Genomic DNA, 24,290 nt, shown 5'->3' with positions numbered 1-24,290 from the left:
ATCACTTCAGAAGACATGGATTTAACCACTGGTTTCTTATGGATTACTTTTACTGTATGCTTCCTTTTTGTCCCTTTTGGACCTTCAAAGGTCTGATCACCATTCACTTGCATTGAAAGGACCAACAGAGCTGAATAATCTTCTAAAAATTATCATTTGTGTTCTGCAGCAGAAAGAAAGTAATTCACATCTGGGATGGCATGAGAGTGAGCAAATGATGAGAGAATTTTAATTTTGGGGTGAAATAAACAAAGACTGTGTTAAAGTGTTGTCAGACATTAAGTTTGAATATTAATGAGTGGTAAGACATTTATTTTATTTTTTTTTTTTGGATTTAATTTTTGGAATTTCCTGCTGAACATTTATTTATTTATTTATTTATTTTTTATAACAAAAAAACCCAATCTGAAATCAGCCAAAAGGTGGTTTCTATTTTTAGCTAATGTAAACTGGTCTAGCTGGTCTCCCTGCTGGACCAGAGTGAATAGGCTGGTCTGTTTTGCTGGTTTTAATGGGGTTTTGGACACTTGTCTTGTCTAGCTGGTCTCCCATCCTTGCTAACCTGTTGTTTAACAGCTTTGGCTTGTCTTCTAGCTTGACTAGCTGGCCCAAAACCCTCTTAAACCACCAGGACAGACCAAAATAACTGACTAGGCCAGGCTGGGAGACCAGCTAACTACTTTAACTGGTTAAAGCTGTTTTTGTGTTGTTGTTTTTTTTCTTAGAAGGGTTGTCATTTTTATAACTGAGCAATAATTAGCTAATCTCAGGCTAACCTTACATAAAAGAAAACTAGCTAATGAGATTGGGTTGCTGTTTGTAAACATTCGCCTAGCATAATGGAAAGTGAGACTTTAATCTCGAATCTCTCTTTACCATCTGCTGTGTGGACATTTGTCCTGATTTACAAATAGTTCACCAGTCTCTTACCTAGCGTTACTATCACTAATGAGCTAGCGCAGTTTACAACACCAAAAACATTACTAACATGCTCTGCATCTGTGTCAACTCCATGCTGAAGTAGTCATGTGGAAATTAAAAAACTTAAGCATGTTTCTGCTGACCTGTTTCTCCTCAGTAGGACAAAATCAAACTGGTCATTTTCCCTCCTCTGTTAGTCAAGTCAGGGTTCTGGTTTGGATCTCAGATAATGGCACAATAATGTGATGCCACAGGACTTTTTGGTTTGGTTCAGTTGGGCTCGGTTCAGGAATAACAGGCTTGCCGATTACTCTGCACTATGGTACCCGATTTTGGTGACATTGAGGCTGACCTTGGAGTCACCTCCCCCGCTGCCGCACTCTCCCTTGTCGTACCACCATTTGTTTTTCAATTTGTCCAACAGGCCTTGCTCATTCAGTTTTAAAACTGCCAGGTTAACAGCATTTCTTGAAACAATAAAACATAACTTGTAAGAAAAATGCACAGGTCTGTGAGCAATCTACTAGATTAGCATTAGGGTGACCAGATGTCCCGGTTTACCAGGTACAGTCCCGGTTTCACGAGGTGTGTCCCGAAAATTAGATAAAAATTTAAACATGTCCCGGTTTTAGCTGTTAGGGTAAATCTAGTTCTAGAAGCCTATACATTTCTTTGTGCAAGTGAAGAGTTTTGCCTTTATGTAAATGTTTGATTCTGTCATCCACAAAGGTAAATCAGACATTTTGGATCACATTTGAACAGCTAAGCACACTGATACCTTTGGAATTACACTTTAGGGTTTTATGTTTGAATGTTATGAATACTTTAAAAATTGTGTCAATAAGTCTTTAACTGTAAATTCACATGCAAATGTAAAAATCTTCATAAAATATATGTTTGTTGTTATTTGTTTTACGTTATTTGCATGCAATTTAAATTTCGAGTGAGGTGCCCAATACACTAATATGATTTGCACCAACCATACCGTGTGGCTGTGGTTCTCAATTGGTGGGTGGCAAGCCAAAATGTGTCTGATAGGGTCGCAGACAGACAAAAAAACAATGCTAATGAAAATAATAAAATGCAATTAACTATAATCTCGTGCATAGTCAGGAAAGCAATGTAATTAGAGCGATAAATAGAAAATGCTTCCCATTTCTTTTGTTGTTGACGGCAACAGTGTTGGGTGTAATCTGATTACAAAGTAGTTAGTTACTGTAATCTAATTATTTATTTAGTCCAAAAAGTTGTGTAACATAACATTTTACATTTCTGCAATCAGATTACAGTTACTGACTTTCAACGACATTAATTAGTTTAATGGAATGTTCCAGGTTCAATACATGTTAAGCTCAGTCGACGGCATTTGTGGCATAATGTTGTTTACCACAAAAATTTATTTCAACTCGTCCCTCTTTTTCTTTAAAAAAAAAGAAGCAAAAATCGAGGTTAGTGAGACACTTCAATGGAAGTGAATGGGGGCCAATTTTTGAATGTTAAAATTCTAACTGTTTCAAAAGTACAGCCACAACACATAAACAATATGCATGACTTTAGTGTGATAACATCACTTACTAACCTTTTCTGTGTAAAGTTTCAGCCAATTTTACAACTTCGTTGCCATGACGATGTAATGTAACTCCAAAACCTTAAAATGATTGTAAAAATAACAATTTAAACAACTTTACTGCTCTAATAATAAATGAGTTTTAACAGAAGAATTATTGTTTATAAAATTATCAGCTTCACATTTCTGCTTTTAAACTCTCCAAAAATTGGCCCCATTCACTTCCATTGTAAATGCCTCACTGTAACCTCGATTTTTGCTGTTTTTTAAAGAAAAGGAGGGACGAGTCGAAATACATTTTTGAGGTAATCAACATTATGCCACAAATGCTGTCGATTGAGCTTAACTTGTATCGAACCTGGAATACTCCTTTAAGTAAATTACGTCAGTTACACAAATTTCTAAAATATTTTTATGTACAATTTATGTAAAACATGAATTATGTTCATACATATGTCTGTTTGCGTTTCTGTGACAGCTGAAGAGTTACTAACGAGTAATTTTAAGGGTGAAATGTGTACTGCTGAGTGTATGACTTGCATGTGGCAATTATCAAGGTGGAAATATAGAGATTAATTTTAATTAATATAATTTAAAGAGGCCCTATTATGCTTTTTGGGATTTTACCTTTCCTTTAGTGTGTAATATAGCTGTTTGTGCATGTAAAAGGTTTGCAAAGTTACAAAGCACAACATCCACGCCAAAGGCAGTTACTCTCTCCCACAGAAAACACTGCTCCTGAACTGCCTGAAACGCTTGGTTTGCAGTCCAGCCATTACTTCCATGAATTAGCTATGTCACTATGTAACACATTTGCATAATGCCCGCCTCAGGAACGCGCTGCCAGGAAGTCTCGGGAGCTGAAACTCGGTTATGGTAAGGGGCGGTAAATTTCCGACACACGCTCTAAGCGGGTGACCAATCACAACAGACTGGGCCAGCTGACCAATCAGAGCAGACTGGGCTTTTCGGAAAGGGGGGCTTTAAAGTGACAGGAGATAAAACAGCGTTTCAGACAGAGGGTGGAAAGAGATGCTGCAGCAATGTACAGTATGAGAAAAATAATGTGTTTTTTGAACATTAAAGCATGTAAACCTATTCTAGTAGACCCCCAAAATAAACTTATGAACCTATAAATTAGCATAATATGGGCTCTTTAAGCAGAATTAAACACTATTCTGTGCAAAGTGTTTTGGGTAGTAACTTAAAGGTAAAGTAATTAGTAATGATATTACCTTTTGCATGAAGTAATGAGTATTGTATTCTGATTACAGTTTTAAGAGAAGTATTTCATTTTTTTTTGCCACTCAATGGCCAATCTAGAATGAAAGTCCTGAAACAAAACCAGCTGAGAACCACTGCTGTTTTTTTCCCATGTCGATTAAATAAACTACATTTTGTCACTACTCCTATCATTATTTCAGAAAAGGAATGGCACCTCCCACGATAAAAATTCACAGGGATACCCACCGCGTGTCCCGCTTTGAGACTTTAAGAGAATCTGGTCACCCTAAATGGCATAGTAGTAGTAATAGAAACGTTATTGAATATGGTGAGCTACTACTACTCCGTAAGTCAATCGTAATCATAATAGCAGTATAATCAGAATGGAGAACAATTTGGTTAAAGAATTTCACGAATATGATGGTAAGAGTTGCTCAGAGCAAAGAAAGTGTTAAATATTCAAGGTGGCATGGAGGGTTACGCTGTTTCAAACTGAAGTGTGCGGGATGGGGACATTGTCATTGAGAAGGAAAAGTAACAACAACAAACACCATGCAATTAACATTCGTCACAAGTGACAGCGCAGCTTTTACAAGCCAAATTGAAAAACCGTTGAACTGTTAAATTAAAAGTGACAACACAACAGTAGGAAGGACAACCACACAAGACAGAGAGTGAGAGAGAGAGAGAGAGAAATCGAGGACGGAAACAGACAGCAGAGAAGACGGTAAGAGAGACACACACAAATGTGAAATGACTGCTTAAATTAGTCACTCATTCTATAAATTATAAATCTCTTTTGATTAGAAACTAACACAAACATTTAGATAAGAGAAAACTGCATCATCTTGGTAATCAAATTACATTAAAAATGCATTACACTGTTACCTCTTCATCACAATAGGGAAATAAAGAGAGGATGGGGGGAGGGGGGAGAGGAAATGACATCACAGGACATCAGGGTAGGTGGAATACTATAACAACATGGGGAATATTGTTATATTATTCCACCCACCTTAATGCTGAGCCTTTGGGGGTCGCCACACCATAGCCCTTAGAGTCCAGATTGCCGCCCACTTTCATGGTGTCGCAGGGTTTCCGCTGCTCTATGTACTCGTTCATGGTGGACTCGAGAAGAAAGGCGAATTTGCCCTTCGACTTTCGTACCCGTGCGACCCCGTCAGGTGTGGTCTTGGCAAAGACGGAGGGCTCTGCTGATTTCATGTACGACCACATTTTTTCGTACACAGCTATTTTCGAACGCTGCACAAAAGAAAAGAGAAAGAAAAACAGACAGACCGTCATACATCATCATAACTGAAAAGCACGTGAGATATACAGTAATAGATCTTTAATCTTTATATCTTTACAGTGTATCATAAACATCAATATGACAGATGCTATCAGTGATACAAAACATTTATCAGCTTATATGTGCACATAAACCCTGCACAGTAGAGTAAGTGCCACTAAAGTTAGCTGAAAAGACAATCCATTTATACTGATTATGATTAATCACTTAATGGTGTTGCATTTTAATATCCTTAAAGAAGTAATTCAGGTTAAGTGCAAGTTAAGCTAATATGGCATAATACTGATTACCAAAAAAAAAAAAAAAAAAAAAAAAAAAAATTTTTAAAAAGATTGACTCGTCCCTTCTTTTCTTTTTAAAAAAAAAAGCAAAAATCGAGGTTACAGTGAGGCACTTGCAATGGAAGTGAATGGGACCAATTTTTGGTTATTTTATAAAAACACTAACATTAATTCACAGGCAATGTCCAGGTGCTGAAATCATGAGATTCATCCACCAGAAGAGCAGTGCCAAAACACGACTGACGTAAAGTGTTCTTCCGCAAATTGGTTGCAATTTTACATTTTAACCACAGATGTCGCTAAAGAGCACAAAGTTATGTAGTCCAGCTTTAAATACAAATATTGTATTTTGCAATCAAATGCAGGACATAAATTTAGCTTTTAATCCAATTAATCAATTAATCAAATAAATAGACAATTAAACGATGACTAAAATAACATTAGTTGCAGTATTAGTGTAGGTGATGCACACAGACGCTAACCCTAACCCTTAACTCAATTTACACATAAGTTCATCATGCTTAATATTTTTTATGATGTACAAACACTAATAGTACTTAAAAATAGTACTTCCTCCTATTCCATCTTAATATCCAGAGACAATATTAATTAAGTCATTTGTAGGTTGATTTTCCTGAAAAGTGTAAACACTGCAGCTCTGTGACGTTATTGTTATTTGTTTTCAAGCAACCTGACATGTCATCTTCTATCTTAACCAATGGTGTGAGTATGCAAGCTTTCGTTTCTCACCAGATGTTGACTCGCCAACTAGTCAGCACCTTTTTTGATCGTGCATGCCCTAATTCAGAGGTCTACCAATCGGTTCTTTGATGTATCAAATGTCTAAGTAGCAGAGTTTTAAAAAGGCCAAAAAAGTGCTTCTAAACTGATAGTGCATTTACTGCAGAATTATTTATTGTCACAAGGGCAACATAAATAATGACAGCATATGCCATCATAGACAACTGCATCAGCAAAAACACCTCAGTGGTTCTGTTCCAAAGCACTAACAGGGACAGATGGACACTTTGCAGGATCGTCATTAAATGATACAATAGCAGAACTGAATCAACCCCATTTCTGTCCGAGCTGTAAATGAAGTTTGTGACAGGGCTGTTATGGAGAACACACTTGTTTCCAATGTCAACACACGAGGACACATTACCTGGTGTATGAAGCACTTGAACTAAAGAACAACTGAAGAAATATTATGTTGGATGAGTCAATTTCCAGCCTATTTCTCACATCCGGGCAGGTTTATGTTTAAACCAACAGTGCCTTCAACCCACAATATCTGTTGTTAACTGTTAAACGTATTGTGTGGATGTGTAATTTTATGGGCTTTTGTATCATGAGAGCCATTAATCAAATGATTGTTGTGTATACTGAAGAATATGAGGCTGTGTTTACTGCTGCACTATATACTGCAATCACTATTCTCTGTATTCCTGAAGGTTAATGCCCCCATTTGCACATTTAAACATATTAAAAATTGGTTTAATAAAGACAAATACTTCTATGGCCGCCAGTCATCATTGGATGTAATCATTGCACTTTAGCGAGATGTTCTGGAGCTAAATGAGAGGTTTTTATCCTGGAAAATAGTGTAAGGTTCCACTATACATTCATTTAGTTCAGGATTTACATGACAGATCTCCAATGCCCTGCTTTTTATAAGATATACACATATATAATAATTGATGTGCATTTCTGGCATTTTCCAAGAAGCAGGGATTGAAACTCAAACAAAAGGAAGTTTTCTTTTCTTTTTCAACACAGGGTCAAAGGAATTGTGTAACATTTAAAAAATGTCCATTTAATTTACACATTGTTAGCTATTTTTTCAACTGGGTCACCTAAATGTCTAAATAATGCTTAAAACACTGATTTGTGCGATTTTTAATTTTTTTAGGAATAATCAGTAAATAAACATCACAATTAAAGGAATAATCAGGGTTTAATATGAGTTAAGCTCAATCAACAGCATTTGTGGCATAATGCTGATTACCACAAAATTAAATTTTGACTCGTTCCTCCTTTACAGTAAGGCACATACAATGGAAGTGAATGGGGCCAGTCCGTACACATTAAAATACTCACCTATTAAAAAGTAGAGCCACAAGACTAAACATGATTTTAGTGTGACAAAATTGCTAACTAACCTTTTCTGAGTAAAGTTGTATCCAATTATTACACCAATAACACCCTAAACAACTTTACAGCTCAAATAATACACACATTTTAACAGAAAAAAATCATGTAAATGCTTTTATAAATTTTTTCATAAACCTCCAAAAATGGGCCCCATTCACTTCCACTGTAAGTGCCTCAATGTAACCTCAATTTGTTTTTGTTTTTTTTTAAAAAGGAGGGATGAGTCAAAATGATTTTTTGTGGTAAATCAACATTATGCCTCAAGTGCTGTCAATTGAGCTTAACTTGTTACTTAAAATAAAATGTCTAAAATATGATATTAGAATGGGTAACAGGGTTGCAAGTAACAAGGTTGTAAATTTTTTAATAATTTAGTGGCCTAAATTAAGCTATCACTCTGTAGGGGCTAACTAGTCTGGCTACAAATGCTGGTAGTTAGTGGTAAATTTATAATTCACAGTTTCTAGCAACAGGACTGAATGGTTGAATTTGTGTAAGAATTTAGAAAATGGAATAAGATCTTCCCGCCATTCTGTAGAAAAATTATGCCACTTTCTGGATGCCACTATTTTATCAAATGTTCCATTTTCCAGACATTTGATGTGCTAGGAAGCTACTTGTCATGCTATGTTAATTTTACTTTAAATATAGTTTATCTAACATAAATTATAGTTCTCACAAGACAACATGGAATTTGTGCTTTTATTGCTGAAAAAAGTAACGGGACTCCAATTTGTACCTTTTTTGGGGAAAGTGCCTTCTGATATTTATACTTCCTTTACAAAAAATTGAAATTGTTTTGGTGGAGGGTGTGCTATTAAGGCTAGAATGAGAGTGTCCTGTTAGTGTAGCAGAATTAATTGGACACATCTCTCAGAACGGCTACAGAGAAAACACAACATCAAACCCAGCAAGGTCACAGCAGATTGACCTCTTCTAATGTAGTGTGTGTTTGTTGTGGCAGTGCCAATATTGTACTGATCATTTTAAGAGACAATATGAATGCTATTAACAATGAATCAAAATGACATCTCAACACAAAGTCCAGGGTGTCCACATTACTGTTTCTATAAACAATAGATACATCACTATCCGTAATAAACTTGAATCATTAATAGTGTCTTCAGTGCATCGGGGTCGATAGACAACTCCATTAACCTTAACATACTGAGAATGGTTTAATGTATGCTGCTGTATATCCTCACTTACTAAGGATGGCTAGTGAGTCAGAATTAAATAATAAAACATGTTAACGTTAGCACAATAAAAATGACATTTATATGTAGGCTATCAATAGTGGTCATTTAAGATGTAAATTAACCTGCGGATGGACACGTGCTCTAATGTTGCAGCATTCTCTAGGGTGTGTGCAGAGAAAGTTGCGCAGTCTGTGCAGATTTACAGATCGCACCCGTTGACCGTTCCATTCGCAACCTCTAATTGGATAAGCATTATGACATCGCAGGTATATTGTTCTGTGCAGCTCTCTGTGCATTTCCTTCACTGACACCTCCCACTCCTGCTGCTGTCTGCCCATGAAAGTGTCTCTCTAATAGAAGTAAAAAAGACAGATTTATGATAATAGTGCCACACACAAAATAAGATGTGCGCCTGTGCTTAATATATTCTATATACACTGGTTTAGTATCTTAACTTTTTTCTAAAAACAAAGAGAGAGAGAGAGAGAGAGAGAGAGAGATGCTATGTTAATATCAAATAAATTTTTTTTTTTTATTGTCACACAGCCATATACACAAGTGCAATAGTGTGTGAAATTCTTGGGTGCAGTTCCGATCAACATAGCAGTCGTGACAGTGATGAGACTTATACCAATTTACATTAACATCAAATTAACACATCACAATTTAAAGTCTAATATACACATAATTACACACAACACAATATACAAATAATAACATACACTGTACAGTATACAATATACACAATATAGATACACATTATTCAATAAAAAAAGTGTATATAGCATATATAGAATGTACAGTAGGTTGTATTGTACTGTATTGACATTCAGGCTGTTGGTTGATAGTAAGTTGTTAAGAGAGAACATAATATAATAATAATATAATTTATGACAATCCGGTGTGAGATATAAGAGTAACAAAGTGCAGTGCTGATGTATTTTGATCGTGGGAGATCAAGAGTTCAAAAGTCTGATTGCTTGGGGGAAGAAGCTATCATGGAGTCGGCTGGTGTGGGTCCTGATGCTGCGATACCACCTGCCTGATGGTAGCAGTGAGAACAGCCCATGGCTCGGGTGGCTGGAGTCTCTGATGATCCTCCGAGCTTTTTTCACACACCGCCTGGTATATATGTCCTGGAGGGAGGGAACCTCACCTCCAATGATGTGTTTGGCAGTTCGCACCACCCTTTGCAGTGCTTTGCGGTTGTGGGCGATGCTATTGCCATATGAGGCGGAGATGCAGCCAGTCAGGATGCTCTCTACAGTGCAGGTGTAGAACCGTGTGAGGATGTGGCGGTTCATTCCAAACTTCCTCAGCCGTCTCAGGAAGAAGAGGCGCTGATGAGCCTTCTTCACAACGGCTTCAGTGTGGATGGACCATGTGAGTTCCTCAGTGATGTGGACACCCAGGAACCTGAAGCTGCTGACTCTCTCCACTGGTGCTCCATTGATGGTGATGGGACTGTGTTCTCTGTCTTTTCTTCTGAAGTCCACCACAAGCTCCTTTGTCTTACTGACATTGAGGGAGAGGTTGTGCTCCTGACACCAGTGTGTCAGAGTATGCACCTCCTCTCTGTAGGCTGTTTCATCATTGTCAGTGATCAGACCTACCACCGTCGTGTCATCAGCAAACTTAATGATGACATTGGAGCTATATGTTGCCACACAGTCATGTGTGTACAAGGAATACAAGAGTGGGCTGAGAACACAGCCCTGTGGGGCTCCAGTGTTGAGGGTCAGTGATGAGGAGATGTTGCTGCCTATTCTAACCACCTGGCGTCTGCTTGACAGGAAGTCCAGGATCCAGCTGCACAGCGAGCTGTTTGAGCCCAGAGCCCGGAGTTTCTCATCTAGCTTGGAAGGCACTATGGTGTTGAATGCTGAGCTGTAGTCTACAAACAGCATTCTCACATAAGTGTTCTTTTTTTCCAGGTGGGAGAGAGCAGTGTGTATTGTAGATGCAATGGCATCATCAGTGGAGCGGATGTTGCGGTAAGCAAACTGCAATGGGTCTAGAGAGAGAGGCAGCACAGAGCAGATGTAATCTCTGATTAGTCTCTCAAAGCATTTGCTGATGATGGGGGTCAGAGCAACAGGACGCCAGTCATTTAAGCAAGTTATTTTTGATTGCTTTGGAACAGGCACAATGGTGGATGTTTTAAAGCATGTGGGGACTACAGACAAAGAGAAGGAAAGGTTGAAAATGTCTGTAAAAATACCAGCCAGCTGGTTCACGCACGCTCTGATGACGCGGCCCGGAATGCCGTCTGGGCCCGCGGCTTTGCGGGTATTCACCCGTCGGAAGGATCGGGTTACATCTGCTACAGAGACGGAGAGTGAACTAACCTCTGTAGCTTTGGTCGCGAGAGCTCTCTCCTCGAGCGCGGTGTTATTTCCCTCAAAACGAGCATAAAAAGTATTTAGCTCATCCGGTAGAGAGGCAGCGGTGTTCATGGCGGAGTTTTTTATTCCCTTTAAAGTCAGTGATGATGTTAATTCCCTGCCACATGCTTCTAGAGTTGGTGGTGTTAAACTGTCCTTCAATCTTGTTCCTGTACTGGTGTTTTGCTGTTCTGATAGTTTTTCAGAGGGCATAACTGGCTTGTTTATGCTCCTCCGCATTCCCGGAATTGAAAGCGGAGGTCCGCACATTAAGTGCCGCGCGAACATCGCTATTTATCCATGGCTTCTGGTTCGGATAGATCCGTGTTGTTCTGGTCGGAACGACATCCTCCATGCACTTTTTGATGAAACACATTACGCTATCAGCGTAAAGCTCAATGTCGTCATCAGAGGCGGACCGGAACATCTCCCAGTCCATGTGATCAAAACAGTCCTGTAGCGTAGAGTCTGATTGGTCCGACCAGCACTGGATCGTTCTGAGGGCGGGTGCTTCCTGTTTCAGTTTCTGCCTGTAAGCAGGCAGAAGCAGAATGGAAGAGTGGTCCGATTTGCCAAATGGTGGGTGGGGGAGGGATTTGTAGCCATCCCGGAAGGGAGAGTAGCAATGGTCCAAAACCCGGTCCCCTCGTGTGTCGAAACTAATGTGCTGGTGGTTTTTTGGTGCGACTGATTTGAAACTGGCTTTATTAAAGTCCCCGGTCACAATGAACACGGCCTCAGGGTGCGCGGTTTCCTGCTCACTTATACTCCCATACAGTTCCTTGAGTGCCCGGTCTGCGTCGGCTTGTGGCGGGATGTACACAGCAGTGATAATGACCGCTGTGAATTCCCTCAGTAGCCAGAATGGTCGACACAGGAGCATAAGAAATTCCAGATCAGGAGAGCAGAAAGACTTGATAGAATGTATGTTCCTCTGATCACACCAGGATTTGTTGATCATAAAACATACACCACCACCTCTGCTTTTACCTGAGAGGTCTTTCGCTCTGTCCGCTCGGTGCACGGAGAACCCCGTGGGTTCAATGGCTGAGTCTGGAATCTCCGCAGACATCCAAGTTTCCGTAAGGCAGATAATGCAGCAGTCCCTCGTCTCTCGTTGGAAAGAGATCCACGCTTTCAGCTTGCAGAGCTTGTTGTCCAGAGACTGAACATTTGCCAGTAGAATACTGGGTAGCGGGGGTCGATTTGCGCGGCGTCTTACTCTGATGAGAACGCCGGCTCTGTTTCCCCTTTTCCTTCTGCGTTTCCGCGTCTGGACTGCCCAGACAAAGGGCTCCGCTTGCGTGTTTGTAAACAGCGGGGCGGCTTTGAGGAATTTGAAGTCCGGTTTACGGTGTGAAATTGCTGAACCAATGTCCAAAAGTGTTTGTCTGTCGTAGACAATAAGGCAGACAACATCCAAGACAAAAAACATAAGAATTGTGAACAAAACAAACAAAACACTACCATGTTGTATCGGAGCTCGCAACACAGCAGCCATACTCGGTGCCATCTTGAGTCCCATCTTGAGAATATAATAAATTATATTCTTTTAAATTTATCCAATAATTTAATTATTTATTATAAAATGTTAATTAAAAAAAAAAAAAAAAATATATATATATATATATATATATATATATATATATATATATATATATATATATATATATATTATAAACTAAACTATAATTTCAGAAGCCTCAATTCTCATTTTTAATTGTTCATTTTCAGTTGATTATTTTATTGTAGTCTATTTTGATGGAAGGTAAAGATTTTTTTTTTTTTTATTTTGAACGTTTGGTATAGTTTTAGGGTTTTTGGGTCTAAAAAAGCTGTGAATTGCCCTGTCCTTCAGACATTGACAACATTATGCACACACTCATTTTAGCAGCCCTCAGAAATTTTAAATGTCCCAGGCACTGACTCTGGCAACAGAAGTGAAGTTTGTGATAGTTCACTTCAGTTAAAGAAAAGTACAGCATTATGTATGACTCTAAAAGTGAAGTAAAGAGGAATTTTAAAGGGATAGTTCACCCAAAAATTAAAATTCTCTCATAATTGACTCATCCTCATGCCATCCCAGATGTGTATGACTTTCTTTCTTCATCAGAACACAAATGAAGATTTTTAGAAGAATATCTCAGCTCTGTAGGTCCATACAATGCAAGTGAATGGGTGCCAAAAGTTTGAATCTCCAAAATTCACGTAAGGGCAAAATAAAAGAATTCCAGAGGACTCTGGTGGTTAAATCCAAATCTTCAGAAGCGATATGATAGGTGTAGGTGAGAAACAGATCAATATTTACGTAGTTTTTCCTTCACTTTCACTTTCTCCTACTTCTGTTTTTGGTGATTCAACTTCTTCATGCATATCACCACTGCAGGGAGGAGAATTTATGACAAAAAATTACTTAAATATTGATCTGTTTCTCACACACACCTAGCATACCACTTCTGAAGACATGGATTTAACCACTGGAGTCATATGGATTACTTTTATGATCCCTTTATGTGGATTTTGAAGCTTCAAAATTTTGGCACCCATTCACTTGCATTGTATGGACCTACAGTGCTGAGATAATCTTCTAAAATCATTATTTGTGTTCTGCTGAAGAGTAAATCAGGAGAGAATTTTAATTTTTGGGTGAACTAACCTTTTAAGGTAATGAATGGAGCTAAATGCTAATGCTAACATGTAAACAAACAATATGCAAGGTGTGTTGGCTATAAAAATACACTTTAATGACATGGAAGTATGTCCCATTACAGGCGCATTGTCTTACTGAATGTTTACTTTTGATTTTTTTATTTACTTTTCCTAGTAATTTGCTAGTTTTACTTACTTTTGCTAGTTATATCAAAACAGTGCTGCCTTACTAAAGGTATAGTAATAAAACTATAGTTTCACAGGACACATGCTTACATCATGAAATGTGGACTCAATGCAAACCCCACTACCAATACTATCATGGAAAGCTTAAAGCGATTTTAAATTTTTTTTCAAGACGGGACAAAAGAGAGTCAAAACAGTTGTTGCACTGTAATTAATCTCCATTTAATTCAATATGTCACTTCAGCCGATGAAGATGCAGGAACAACAATTGAGATTATTATTTTTTAAATTCACAGGAGTAGAGATAGGAGATGCCCCCCTTAAATGTATAGTTCTGGCAAATTTGCCACAAAGTCGGCACAATTTTCACATGCAAATGAGCTTGCTATTTGTCACAAATGTTTGCCAGAAATTTGCAACTCTTCGCCGGTAGTGGTGATCCTGCAGCAAACCTTTGACGCCAATTAAGAATTTGCCGCAAAGCTCATTTGCATGTGAAAATAATGAATGGCGAATTTGCGGCAACTTTGCGTTAACTTTAGATTTTTTGGCTGGCCCAATCACAGCCAGCAAGAGAGTGACACACCTTCTCCTAACTTCAGATTTGCCAAGAAATTCTGATGTCTACACTGTGCCAAACTCGGGGTCGAATCATTCAGCTTGCACAATAAACGAGACGCCATATCACAGACGCACAGCTTAGCATGTAAACCTCACATTAGATTCAGTTCGAATAGCAAAAGACTGTGTTAACTGCGACTCTTGTTTTTCAGAGCAGTGAGAGGGGTTGAAGAGCAACACTTCTGAGGACAGTTATCTCACGTTCAGAAAGACAGGTCGTTTTTAGAGAGGAGACTTAACAGCGCTCAGTGTGACGGCACCAGCTGCTGTGCTGTCTCTTTGTGCGACTGTCTTACAGAGGACAAATCTGCTGTGAAAGTCTATTGTCATATTGTACATGCCACTGAGGTGAGAAAATGCTGAACAGGCTGAGAATTTTTTTCTTTGTATAACACCCGTTGCATTCATAAAGTTCTTCGGACATGATTCTCTAGTTATATGTACTGTACTTAAAGGTGCATTCATTATTTTTTATTCATTTATTTAAAATGATGTACACACATTAGAGTCATATCAGTTCATTTATTTTATGAGCGCTGCAAATTCTACATCACATGATAAGTCGGATATTACTCGCTTTATCTCAATAATCACTTGTAATTGGACACTTCCGGTGAGTATTTTAACATTTACGGATTGGTCCCATTCACTTCCATTGTAAGTGCCTCACAAGTCAAAACTAATTTTTGTGGTAATCAACATTATGCAACAAATACTGTCAATTGAGCTTAATTAATATACCTGCAAAGGCCTTTTGTGTGTTTGTTTACATTTGATTTTTTTGGACAGTTGACAGTTTTGACTATTTTTTGAATAGTCTTGGCCCGTTCGAACATTTCGTCAATGTAAGTATATGGGACTTTTAGGATGTTGGATCATCTGCTGTGCCAAACGGCCTTGGTGAGGTGCATGGAATTTTCTGTGCAGGCATATTATTCTGCTTAATGTATAAGGTATTGTGGCCCTGTCCCATAATTCCTCAGCTGTAAACTGATTTTCATGCTCTAGGGAAACACTGGAGTCATCCTCACCTTGCAGGGTTATGTGTGATATATAGGTTTGGATTAGAAATAATATATGTGCTCAGCGGCTTCCTGAGCCCTTCTTGCACATTCAACATTCATTTAGCATTCAGTTGTTGTAACGCTTATAAAAGTTTAAAATGCATGAATGGAAGTTGAACATTGCATGGCTAACATTGGACTGGACCGGACGGACCACACAGCTCCACAAAGATAGAAAGGTCAGAAAATAGACTCTGCTTTAGTTTTTAATGTGCCTGCAGTGGGTAGCTAGACGTTTCTACCAGTCTCCCCAGCTCAAGTAATTTGCAGTGTTGTATAAAGTATCCATTTGTCATACTTGAGTAAAAGTAAAGATACCTTCATGGAAATTGGCTCAAGTAAAAGTTAAAGTAGCTCATGAGAAAATTACTTAAGTAAAAGTATTAAAGTAACTGGTATTACATTTACTTAAGTATCAAAAGTACAAGTAAGTTGCATAAATTACGGAACAGTTCATTAAACCCATGGCAACTTATTTGATTGGTGGTGCTCATTTACCCACACTCATGCCATCCCAGATGTGTATGACTTTCTTTCATCTGCAGAACACATACAAAGACTTTTAGAAGAATATTTCTGCTCTATAGGTCAATTCAATGCAAGTGAATGGTGGCCAGACATTTCAAGCCACAAAAAGCACATTAAAGGAGCATGAAGTTACTTGAGTGGTGGTGGCGTAGTGGACTAAAGCACTGACCTGGTAAGCAGGAGGTTGTTGGTTCAATCCCCACAGCCACCACCATTGTGTCCTTGAGCAAGGCACTTAACTCCTGGTTGCTAATAAGTGCACTGTAAGTTGCTTTGGATAAAAGTGTCTGCCAAATGCATAAATGTAAAGTTATCCATACTATTACAGTGGTTAAATCCATGTCTTCTGAAGCAATTCAGTTGGTTTTGGGTGAAAACAAACCAAACTGTAACTCATTTTCACTGTATATCTTGCCATTGCAATCTCTAGGCATGATCATGATTTCAAGCTTGATTTCACTTTCTAGTGCTTGACGCATGCGCGGAGCCCTAGATGGCGCTATAGGAAGTGTAATCGAGCTTGAAATCCTGATCGCCAAGGAGACTGCAAATATCAAGATTTATAGTTGGAAAAGGAATTATATTTTGGTCTGTTCTCACCCAAAACCAATTGGATCCATTCAGAAGACATTGGTGAAACCACTGGAGTCTTATGGATTACTCTTATGCTGCATGTATGTGCTTTTTGGAGCTTCAAAGGTCTGGCCACCATTCACTTACATTGAATTGACCTACATAACAGTGATATTCTTCTGAAAATCTTTTTTTTTTTTTTTTTTTTTTTTTGTGTTCTGGAGAAAAAAAAATGAAAGTCATACACATCTTGGATCGAATGAGGGTGAGAAAATTATGAGATTTTTTAAATTATTATTTTTTAAACCAACTATCCCTTTAATGGTGCATTCAAGTCACATCAGAATGATCATATTTATGGGATGAGTGTAAATGAACACCACAGTCCATAAAAATTGGAACATTGAAGGTGGGTTGGAACAATGAGTTGAGCCATATTAGTGACCAGAACAGAGACTTGTGGGGGTGGGCTCTTTTCATTTGGCCAATAAGCAACCACCCAGCAACCACCCAGGACACCCTGGCAACTGCATAGCAATGTGCTGAAACACAGTTAAAACATCTTAATAACAGCATAGCAACAACCTGGCAACCACATACTGTAAGCAATGTGCCAAAACACAGCAGAGATCACCTTGACAACTGCATAGCATGCACTAGCAACCATCCAGAAAACTCTAGTCACCACATACTGTAGCAGAAATATGCAACAAAGGAAATATAACACTTTAGCAACCACCAGAAAAACAGTTTGCTTAGGCAAATTGCCGTTCACATCTTCATAAAATATAAAAATAAATATTGTTGGACATTTTCATGAGCGCGGGTAATTATTCAAACACATCATATCTCGTTTAAATGTAAAACGTAAATGCATGTGATTGACTTTTATATGAACATGTCTACTGGAAAGGCGGGAGACTGATCGCACATAACTTCATTATTTAACAGCTTTCATAATGTTTAAGCCTAAACTTATCAAATTATACATTTTTATTTTTTTTTAACTCACATGAGCAGTTTCTTGTCTTCCCCAGTGGAGACAAACGACAGAACACGTAATCTGGCTTTGCTTGTGATTTTGATTCAGATTCGTGATTTGCAAAATGAATCCTTCAGACCACTTTTTGAATATTTTTGTTCAGTTCAAAGGAATCAAATTTAAAAGATTAGACTCAAATGATTCTTTCAACGAATCACACATCACTATCGCCGTTCTGCATGCATTTTTGCACATACAGCTTGTTATTTTATTGTGATGTTCAGTCGCAAAAGTAACGAAAGGGTCTGGAGAAATTTATCGGAGTAAAAGTATTAATTTTCTCTTCAAAATGTAGTGAAGTGAAAGTAAAATTCCAAAGAAATATTTATTCTCAAGTTAAGTACAAATATTTAAAAACTGTACTTAAGTACAGTAACAAAGTATTTGTGCTTCATTACTATACACCTCTGGTAATTTGAAACACCTAAACAAACCTGATGACAAAGGGCAACTCTTTTACCAACCAGACAACCAGAACTCACTGTAAGATTGTTCTGACGAAAGCTGTCAAGAACATGTTCAGGTCACATTTCACTCCAAAATCAAAAGAAAACAGAAATAAGAAATCATATTTTGTATAAAGATAATGAAGTCGTCTATTAGGACAGTTAGAATTTTTAAATCATTTTGAGGACAATTAAGCACCCTTAACCCCCCATTTCTCGTTACTGCATTGTGTCTGATCAGTTTTCAGTAAGTTACTTGAAAGTAATTCACTACAAATGACAAATTCTTTAAAATCATTAAACAGGTCATGACATGAGGAATACAATTGTCTTTGATCTTTTAACATATACTACTATAACACTATAAAATATACTGAAAGTTTCAGAACTCAAAACTTCCTCCTCACTGACAAATGAGCATTTGTTGAAACCAAGTTGCCAAAACAATTCATCCTCTACTTCCTCCACATTGTGATGTCACACTGGTTGACATTTGCATCTGACCACCTCCACAACAGCACATCAACGCCTACTTTAACTTATCACAACTGCCCAGTTGTGGTGAGCAGTGAGATGACAAGGATAGAGCAGGTCAGTCAAGAGCAGAGAGCCAATCAGAACAGTGGGCGTTTACTGTCAAGTCTTAAAGGAGAAGCAGCACCAAAACTGAGCGTTTCTGACAGAGGGTCAGAATGAGTGTGCAAAATGATCATGTTTTACAAATACATGACTGTTTTTTGTGCATAAAAATGTCTTAATATTATAAGTGAACCTCTTTTTAAAAATTATTAAATTATTAAAATAATTTTAAAAAAGGCATGTCATGACCCCTTTAAATTTTACGAATTCTTTAAAATGACTCAACTTAATTAAAAGTCAGTAACTGACATCTGATTTCAAGAATTTAAAATGTAATGCATTACACTACTTGAATAAAAAGTAATTAGATTACAGTAGCTAATTACTTTGTGATCAAATTATCCCAACCCTGTGTGTGGTATTATGTTTCTCATTATTTTGTTTAATGATGATTCTCATTACTGTAATACAGTCATGTTTGTATACTGTATTGCAGTAAAAATACTGTTTTGCAGTAAATATATATATATATATTTATTTTATTTTTTTCATGAAGTATATATAATTTCTGATTCCTTTCTTTTCATTTTTGGAGTAAATGTGACCAGGTCACTTTGTGAGATTAAGTAGTGATAATTAGCATATTCACGTACCATGGCATTAACATGGTACTCCATGGTACTGTCATGATACTGTCATGATACATGTAAAAAAAAACATGGCATTGCCATGGTACATGTCCATATTAGCATGATATTATCATGGTACAGTACCATGCATAAAAAAACATGGTAGTAGCATGGTACTTTTTTTTTAGTATCACCTCGGTTAATCAATAAATTACATCTCATCATCTTAATTGTATCTCAGATACAACTGCATGACATGAACACATGCCCCTTTAGCAAAACTTGCTTATAACATAGATAGTATTCCTTATATTAATAATACTCCAATTAAACTTTCAAAGTGAACCCCTAATCTTCTTGATGAATATGGGCATCCTGGAATATTTTAATGGGGTGAACCTCAGGCATCTCCTGACTCAGCTGATGTTGTTTATGTGAGAAACAGATGTGAGCACCTTGAGAAGATATTGATCAAAGATAACTCATTATCCACTGTCGTAAAACACTGTCTGCACTCTTCCAATACAATAATGTTCATGTTTGTGTGTGAGTGCTTGAGAGGTGAATAAATACTTACAAACTAAATTACACTTCCTTTATTTGAACATTTAAAAACTCTCCTTAAATTTGCAACAAAAAAATTATACAGCATCACTATATGAGCGTTCATTGTAGGCCTACCCTGAACTCTCTCTCAGTCATTACAGATAGCGCTCAGGGCCAGTGGCAGAGCGATAGTTTTAAATATTAAAAAAGATTTCATGCACCATATCTCCTTGATAATAAATTTAATAATTCATCTCTTAAGGGATACAGCTCTCAGTCAAACGTGGCTTGCCATTCCTTACATAAGATGAACCTGGAGTCCAGAATTTAAGTGCTGCTTGGTCAACGGTAACAAATGCATTCAAAGATTTATTCTATGCTATCTGGGTGAACATAAGTATTCAGCACTACCTTGTTCATTTACCTCTCCCTCTTGTTCAAATTAAAATGGTACCTACTTTTTCTGCAATTAAACACTCTTATCTGACCTTAATTGTTCAAATGAAATACAAATTATCTTTATAAAGGGTCTAAACTTTTACTCATAATGCTTAGCTTTGACTGATTCTTGTACGGAGCCACTTAGAGGACAGGGAGGGAATTTTTTTCTAAAATAGTGCCCTCGCAATTATTTTGGGTTCCCTCATAATAAATTAAATGTTTAAAAAAAGGTTTTACTATAGTAGCCATAGTATTTATACAATCACCACAAAATTTACAAAATTTACAAATTTTTACTCCAGTAACCATATTTTAACCATGGTAAACACAGTGAAACCACAATAATAATACAGGAAAACCAAAATTAATAATGGTACTAAAAATCATAATTTTGTGGTTACTATGCTTTAACTACAAATATCATAGCAACTATGGTTACTGTAGTAAAACCATGGTTCACCCTTATAAAAATTAACCATGGTATTTGTAGTAAAACCACATAACCACAAGATTAACCATAGGTATACAGTCATGGCTACTACAATATTACTATAGTGAAACCATGGTTGCTATATGTATACTACACTATTGCTTTAGTGAAGTGCATAGTTAATTTGATCCAAATCATGGTTTCCACCCCCAAAAATTATGATTTTTTTTATTATTATTAATGTTAGTAAAAAATAAACATAATTACTACAGTCATGGTTACTAGAATATTACTATAAAACCATGGTTAATTTATTGCGAAGGAACTAGGGCTGAGAAATTGAATGCACTTATTTCTACGATTAATAGTTTTTGTTTAATGCACAATTAATGCATTATCCATTTTTTTCTTTAATTCTTGAAACTTCACTAATGTTTTTCCCCACTTTCTGTGGCTAAAATTGGCATATATAAATTTTCAGGAGGTGCATGCTCGACTCGACAGCACATCCTAGCACATACACTGACTGTGTGGAGCAGTACACGCTTGTTCATTACACTCAACGCATAATAAACATGGGAGCGGATTTACTATATGGAAAATGGAGACTTCACCCGCAAGTGGTTAGCCAGGTGTGGGAGAGATACGGGCAAGCTGCCGTATCTCTTAATATCACCCAAAAACACTTACTCACTATGCTCTAAAGCACTGTCAAAAGCGAAATCGTGCAAGAGAGACCAGCATGTGCGCAATGAGAAGGACCTATTCATTCAGCAAGCTGCAGCCAAGTATACTTGTAGAGACTGATCGGCAGTATTAATTGAATATATGAAGTAGTGTAATATAAATTTGTGACAAATCTCTGACTTTTTTGCTCAGTTGGGAAGGAGGAAGCGAGAGCTGGGTGAACAATCCAACGTAAGTCACTTTTAATCACACTTTTCAGCAATACAAATGTAACAGGAGCCAGCTGGTATGTAATAGCTGTGCAGTATGTGTAAACCTCACTCCCCTGGTCTCAAGAGGCGCACTAGCAACTGATACTAGAGGCTGTAGCCTTTAGCATCATCGTTAGCACGCCCACCTCCCATGCTAGAGATGCCGGTTCGAAACCCGCTCCGAGCGGGTTGAGTAGGACCGGTTACACAAACATGGTTGGCTTTTCAGCCCACTAAATAAACACATGCTTTTCAGCACAATAACTAAACACACATACACAACAGCATTGCTTTTCAGCCTGCTGACACACACACACTCGGATTCATGCATTTCTCTCTCTCGTCTGCCACTGTTTCCTTTCCTTACATACTCCCGTCACTCCTCACTGGAACACGAGACAGGTGTGAAGCACAGGTGGAAATCATTCAGCACTCATCTCCCCCGGCCTCACTCTGCCCAGACGCCGCTCGGGCACGCCCCTGTCACCACATAACTCTGGGTTAATGTCAAAGATGATGACATCTGTCTCGCTCCAAATGTTGCGGTTGATTTAAAACTTGCATCTGCTTTCTGCCATCTGGCTCTAATTAAACTGGAATGTTTCTCCTGAAAACAGATCTAAAATAGAGCTTGAACCCCCATTAATCAGGATTTTTCCCCCCGTCAGGCCTCTGTAGTTTTAATTAAAAGTCCCCCGGAATAACGGTTCACACGTGTCATTTCAAATCGGAAAGCTTTCGAGTGTAACTAGGACACTCATTATATAAAATATTTGAGATTCCAAAACCCCTTAGTTGTTGACGTGCAAACCTTTAATGCCATCAAACAACTGACATGCAAACATGCAAGTGACAAGTTGGGTAAACGGTCCTCGAAATGGATGTATACATATTAACAAATCATGAAGATATTTAATTTTAGGCCTAATTGCGATGTCAGTTTTAATGTCTTAGACAAATTGCATGCTTTATTCTCAATGTCTTTCAAGTGCACTATATTTGACCCTAGGGGCCTTTTTTCATTATGTACAATTTGCTGGCCCAGGTAAAGCAACTAATTATATTTTGCAAGCTGACCTCTTTGGGCGATATGTGAGATTTGATTAGGCTTCAGAGACGCCTGCCTGCCTTTACCTCCTTTGCTTGAGCAGCTCGGGCTGACTCAAGGTTGTGCACAGCACCTACAGCAATCATGTACATTGGCTTAATGACTGCTTCATTAAAATGTGCTGTAATATACAGAACAAACTGACTCTTTCGGCCCAAAGAGCAGCATTAACAAGCAGGTGAGTTGTTTCAGAGAAACCCAGGGAACACTCTGAGAAAGTTCTGAGAGGTGTTGGCAGTCTTTTTTTGCAACGAGTTTCCATTGGCCTTTCAATTACAAATAACAGCTTAGACCATTTCTAGGCTGGTTTATTCTGTTTACTGTTGGTCTAGATGGTGCACCGGCATGAACCTTACAGCCTGATCCCATGAAAATTATACGACTGTGGCAACATTTTTGCAAAATCATATTACGTGATTCTTTACATGTATCGCAGCAGCCCTAAAGTGAAATGTCCACTGTGTGGTGCTAAAAGCGAGTTCAATTTTCTCCCAAACAGATGAAGTTCATGAAGGTTAATGCTCTATCGAGTTTTAAATCAACAAATCCGACCTCCCTACCCTAAAACTTAACTTCGTGCGACCCCGCGTCCACATGAGTGGACATTGTATTTTGGGTTTTGCTATATGCAGTGCATAATTTAAATTAATTTAAACTGACCAAATACTGTTCACAACAATCTACAATGTCATTTCAGGGTTAAACTGCTGGTGCACCATATCACATGACAACAGCATGGCCTTGATTTCTGTGAAGCGCTTCTATGGGCACAGCACCAACAAAAGTGCCTCTTTATTGAAACCTGTTTGGTTGTAAAGAGTAGAGTCTCTAGTTTTGTTTGATATGCCGCTTTAAAAAATCCATTCATTTTAGCGCGTGAGCGCGCTGATAAACATGATATCCACATATGTGGATTTTGGGACATTATTCCGTAAAAAGTTGAAAAAACATGTTAGTTATTTTTAAAAACTTTCAACATTAACACATATATGGGCCATTTCACTACATTTTAATATAATTTTTTTAATATTTTATTTTGTTATCACTGTACAATACGGTTCAATTCATTAACATTAGTAAATGCATTTCTGTGTATTTACTGTGCATTTTCACATTGAGAATCAATAGGTTCATCCAAAAGCTGAAAAATGTTGCTTTCAGAGGCTTTACATGGAGTTACGATGAAAATGAGGTGCATTTCAAACTGTTCTGAGACCAGTGCAAACAGACAGCACACTGGAGGTTAAGTCACTCACTAAATAGGGAGCAAGGGAGCATTCTATAGCTTTCCTATGCAGCTAAGTGCATTCACTTCAAACTTCCGGTCAAAAGTTCAGTTTTAGGCTGCAGATGATGTTTAGACCACTTAACATGGTTGGCAGACATGGGACAATGGTAATCAGTACATAGATACAGAAAATCATCTGCAGTGTCTGTAACGTCTCAAAAACATCAATAACCAACATTT

General features: G+C 37.8%; 1 protein-coding gene across 4 annotated transcripts in view; it reads right to left on the bottom strand.

Moving 5' to 3' along the window:
• LOC127417555 (glutamate receptor 3-like) overlaps positions 1–24,290 on the bottom strand; it is a 165,788-nt gene that overhangs the window by 9,779 nt on the left and 131,719 nt on the right. For 3 of the 4 annotated variants that reach the window (XR_007893296.1, XM_051657551.1, XM_051657554.1), the window contains exons 13-14: positions 4,728–4,975; positions 1,274–1,388 (exon numbers count right to left, since the gene is read on the bottom strand). Coding sequence is in view for 3 of the 4 variants with exons in the window: in XM_051657551.1 (XP_051513511.1) it covers positions 1,274–1,388; positions 4,728–4,975 (363 nt within the window). In the remaining variant the exon portion in view is untranslated. The remainder of the gene's footprint in view (positions 1–1,273; positions 1,389–4,727; positions 4,976–24,290) is intronic. The other variant, XM_051657552.1, reaches the window with a different exon arrangement.

Source organism: Myxocyprinus asiaticus, chromosome 27 (genome assembly GCF_019703515.2).
Source record: "Myxocyprinus asiaticus isolate MX2 ecotype Aquarium Trade chromosome 27, UBuf_Myxa_2, whole genome shotgun sequence".
NCBI classification, from domain to species: domain Eukaryota; kingdom Metazoa; phylum Chordata; class Actinopteri; order Cypriniformes; family Catostomidae; genus Myxocyprinus; species Myxocyprinus asiaticus.
Note: the sequence above shows the minus strand (reverse complement) of the source record. Positions and strands in the feature narration are given on the sequence as shown.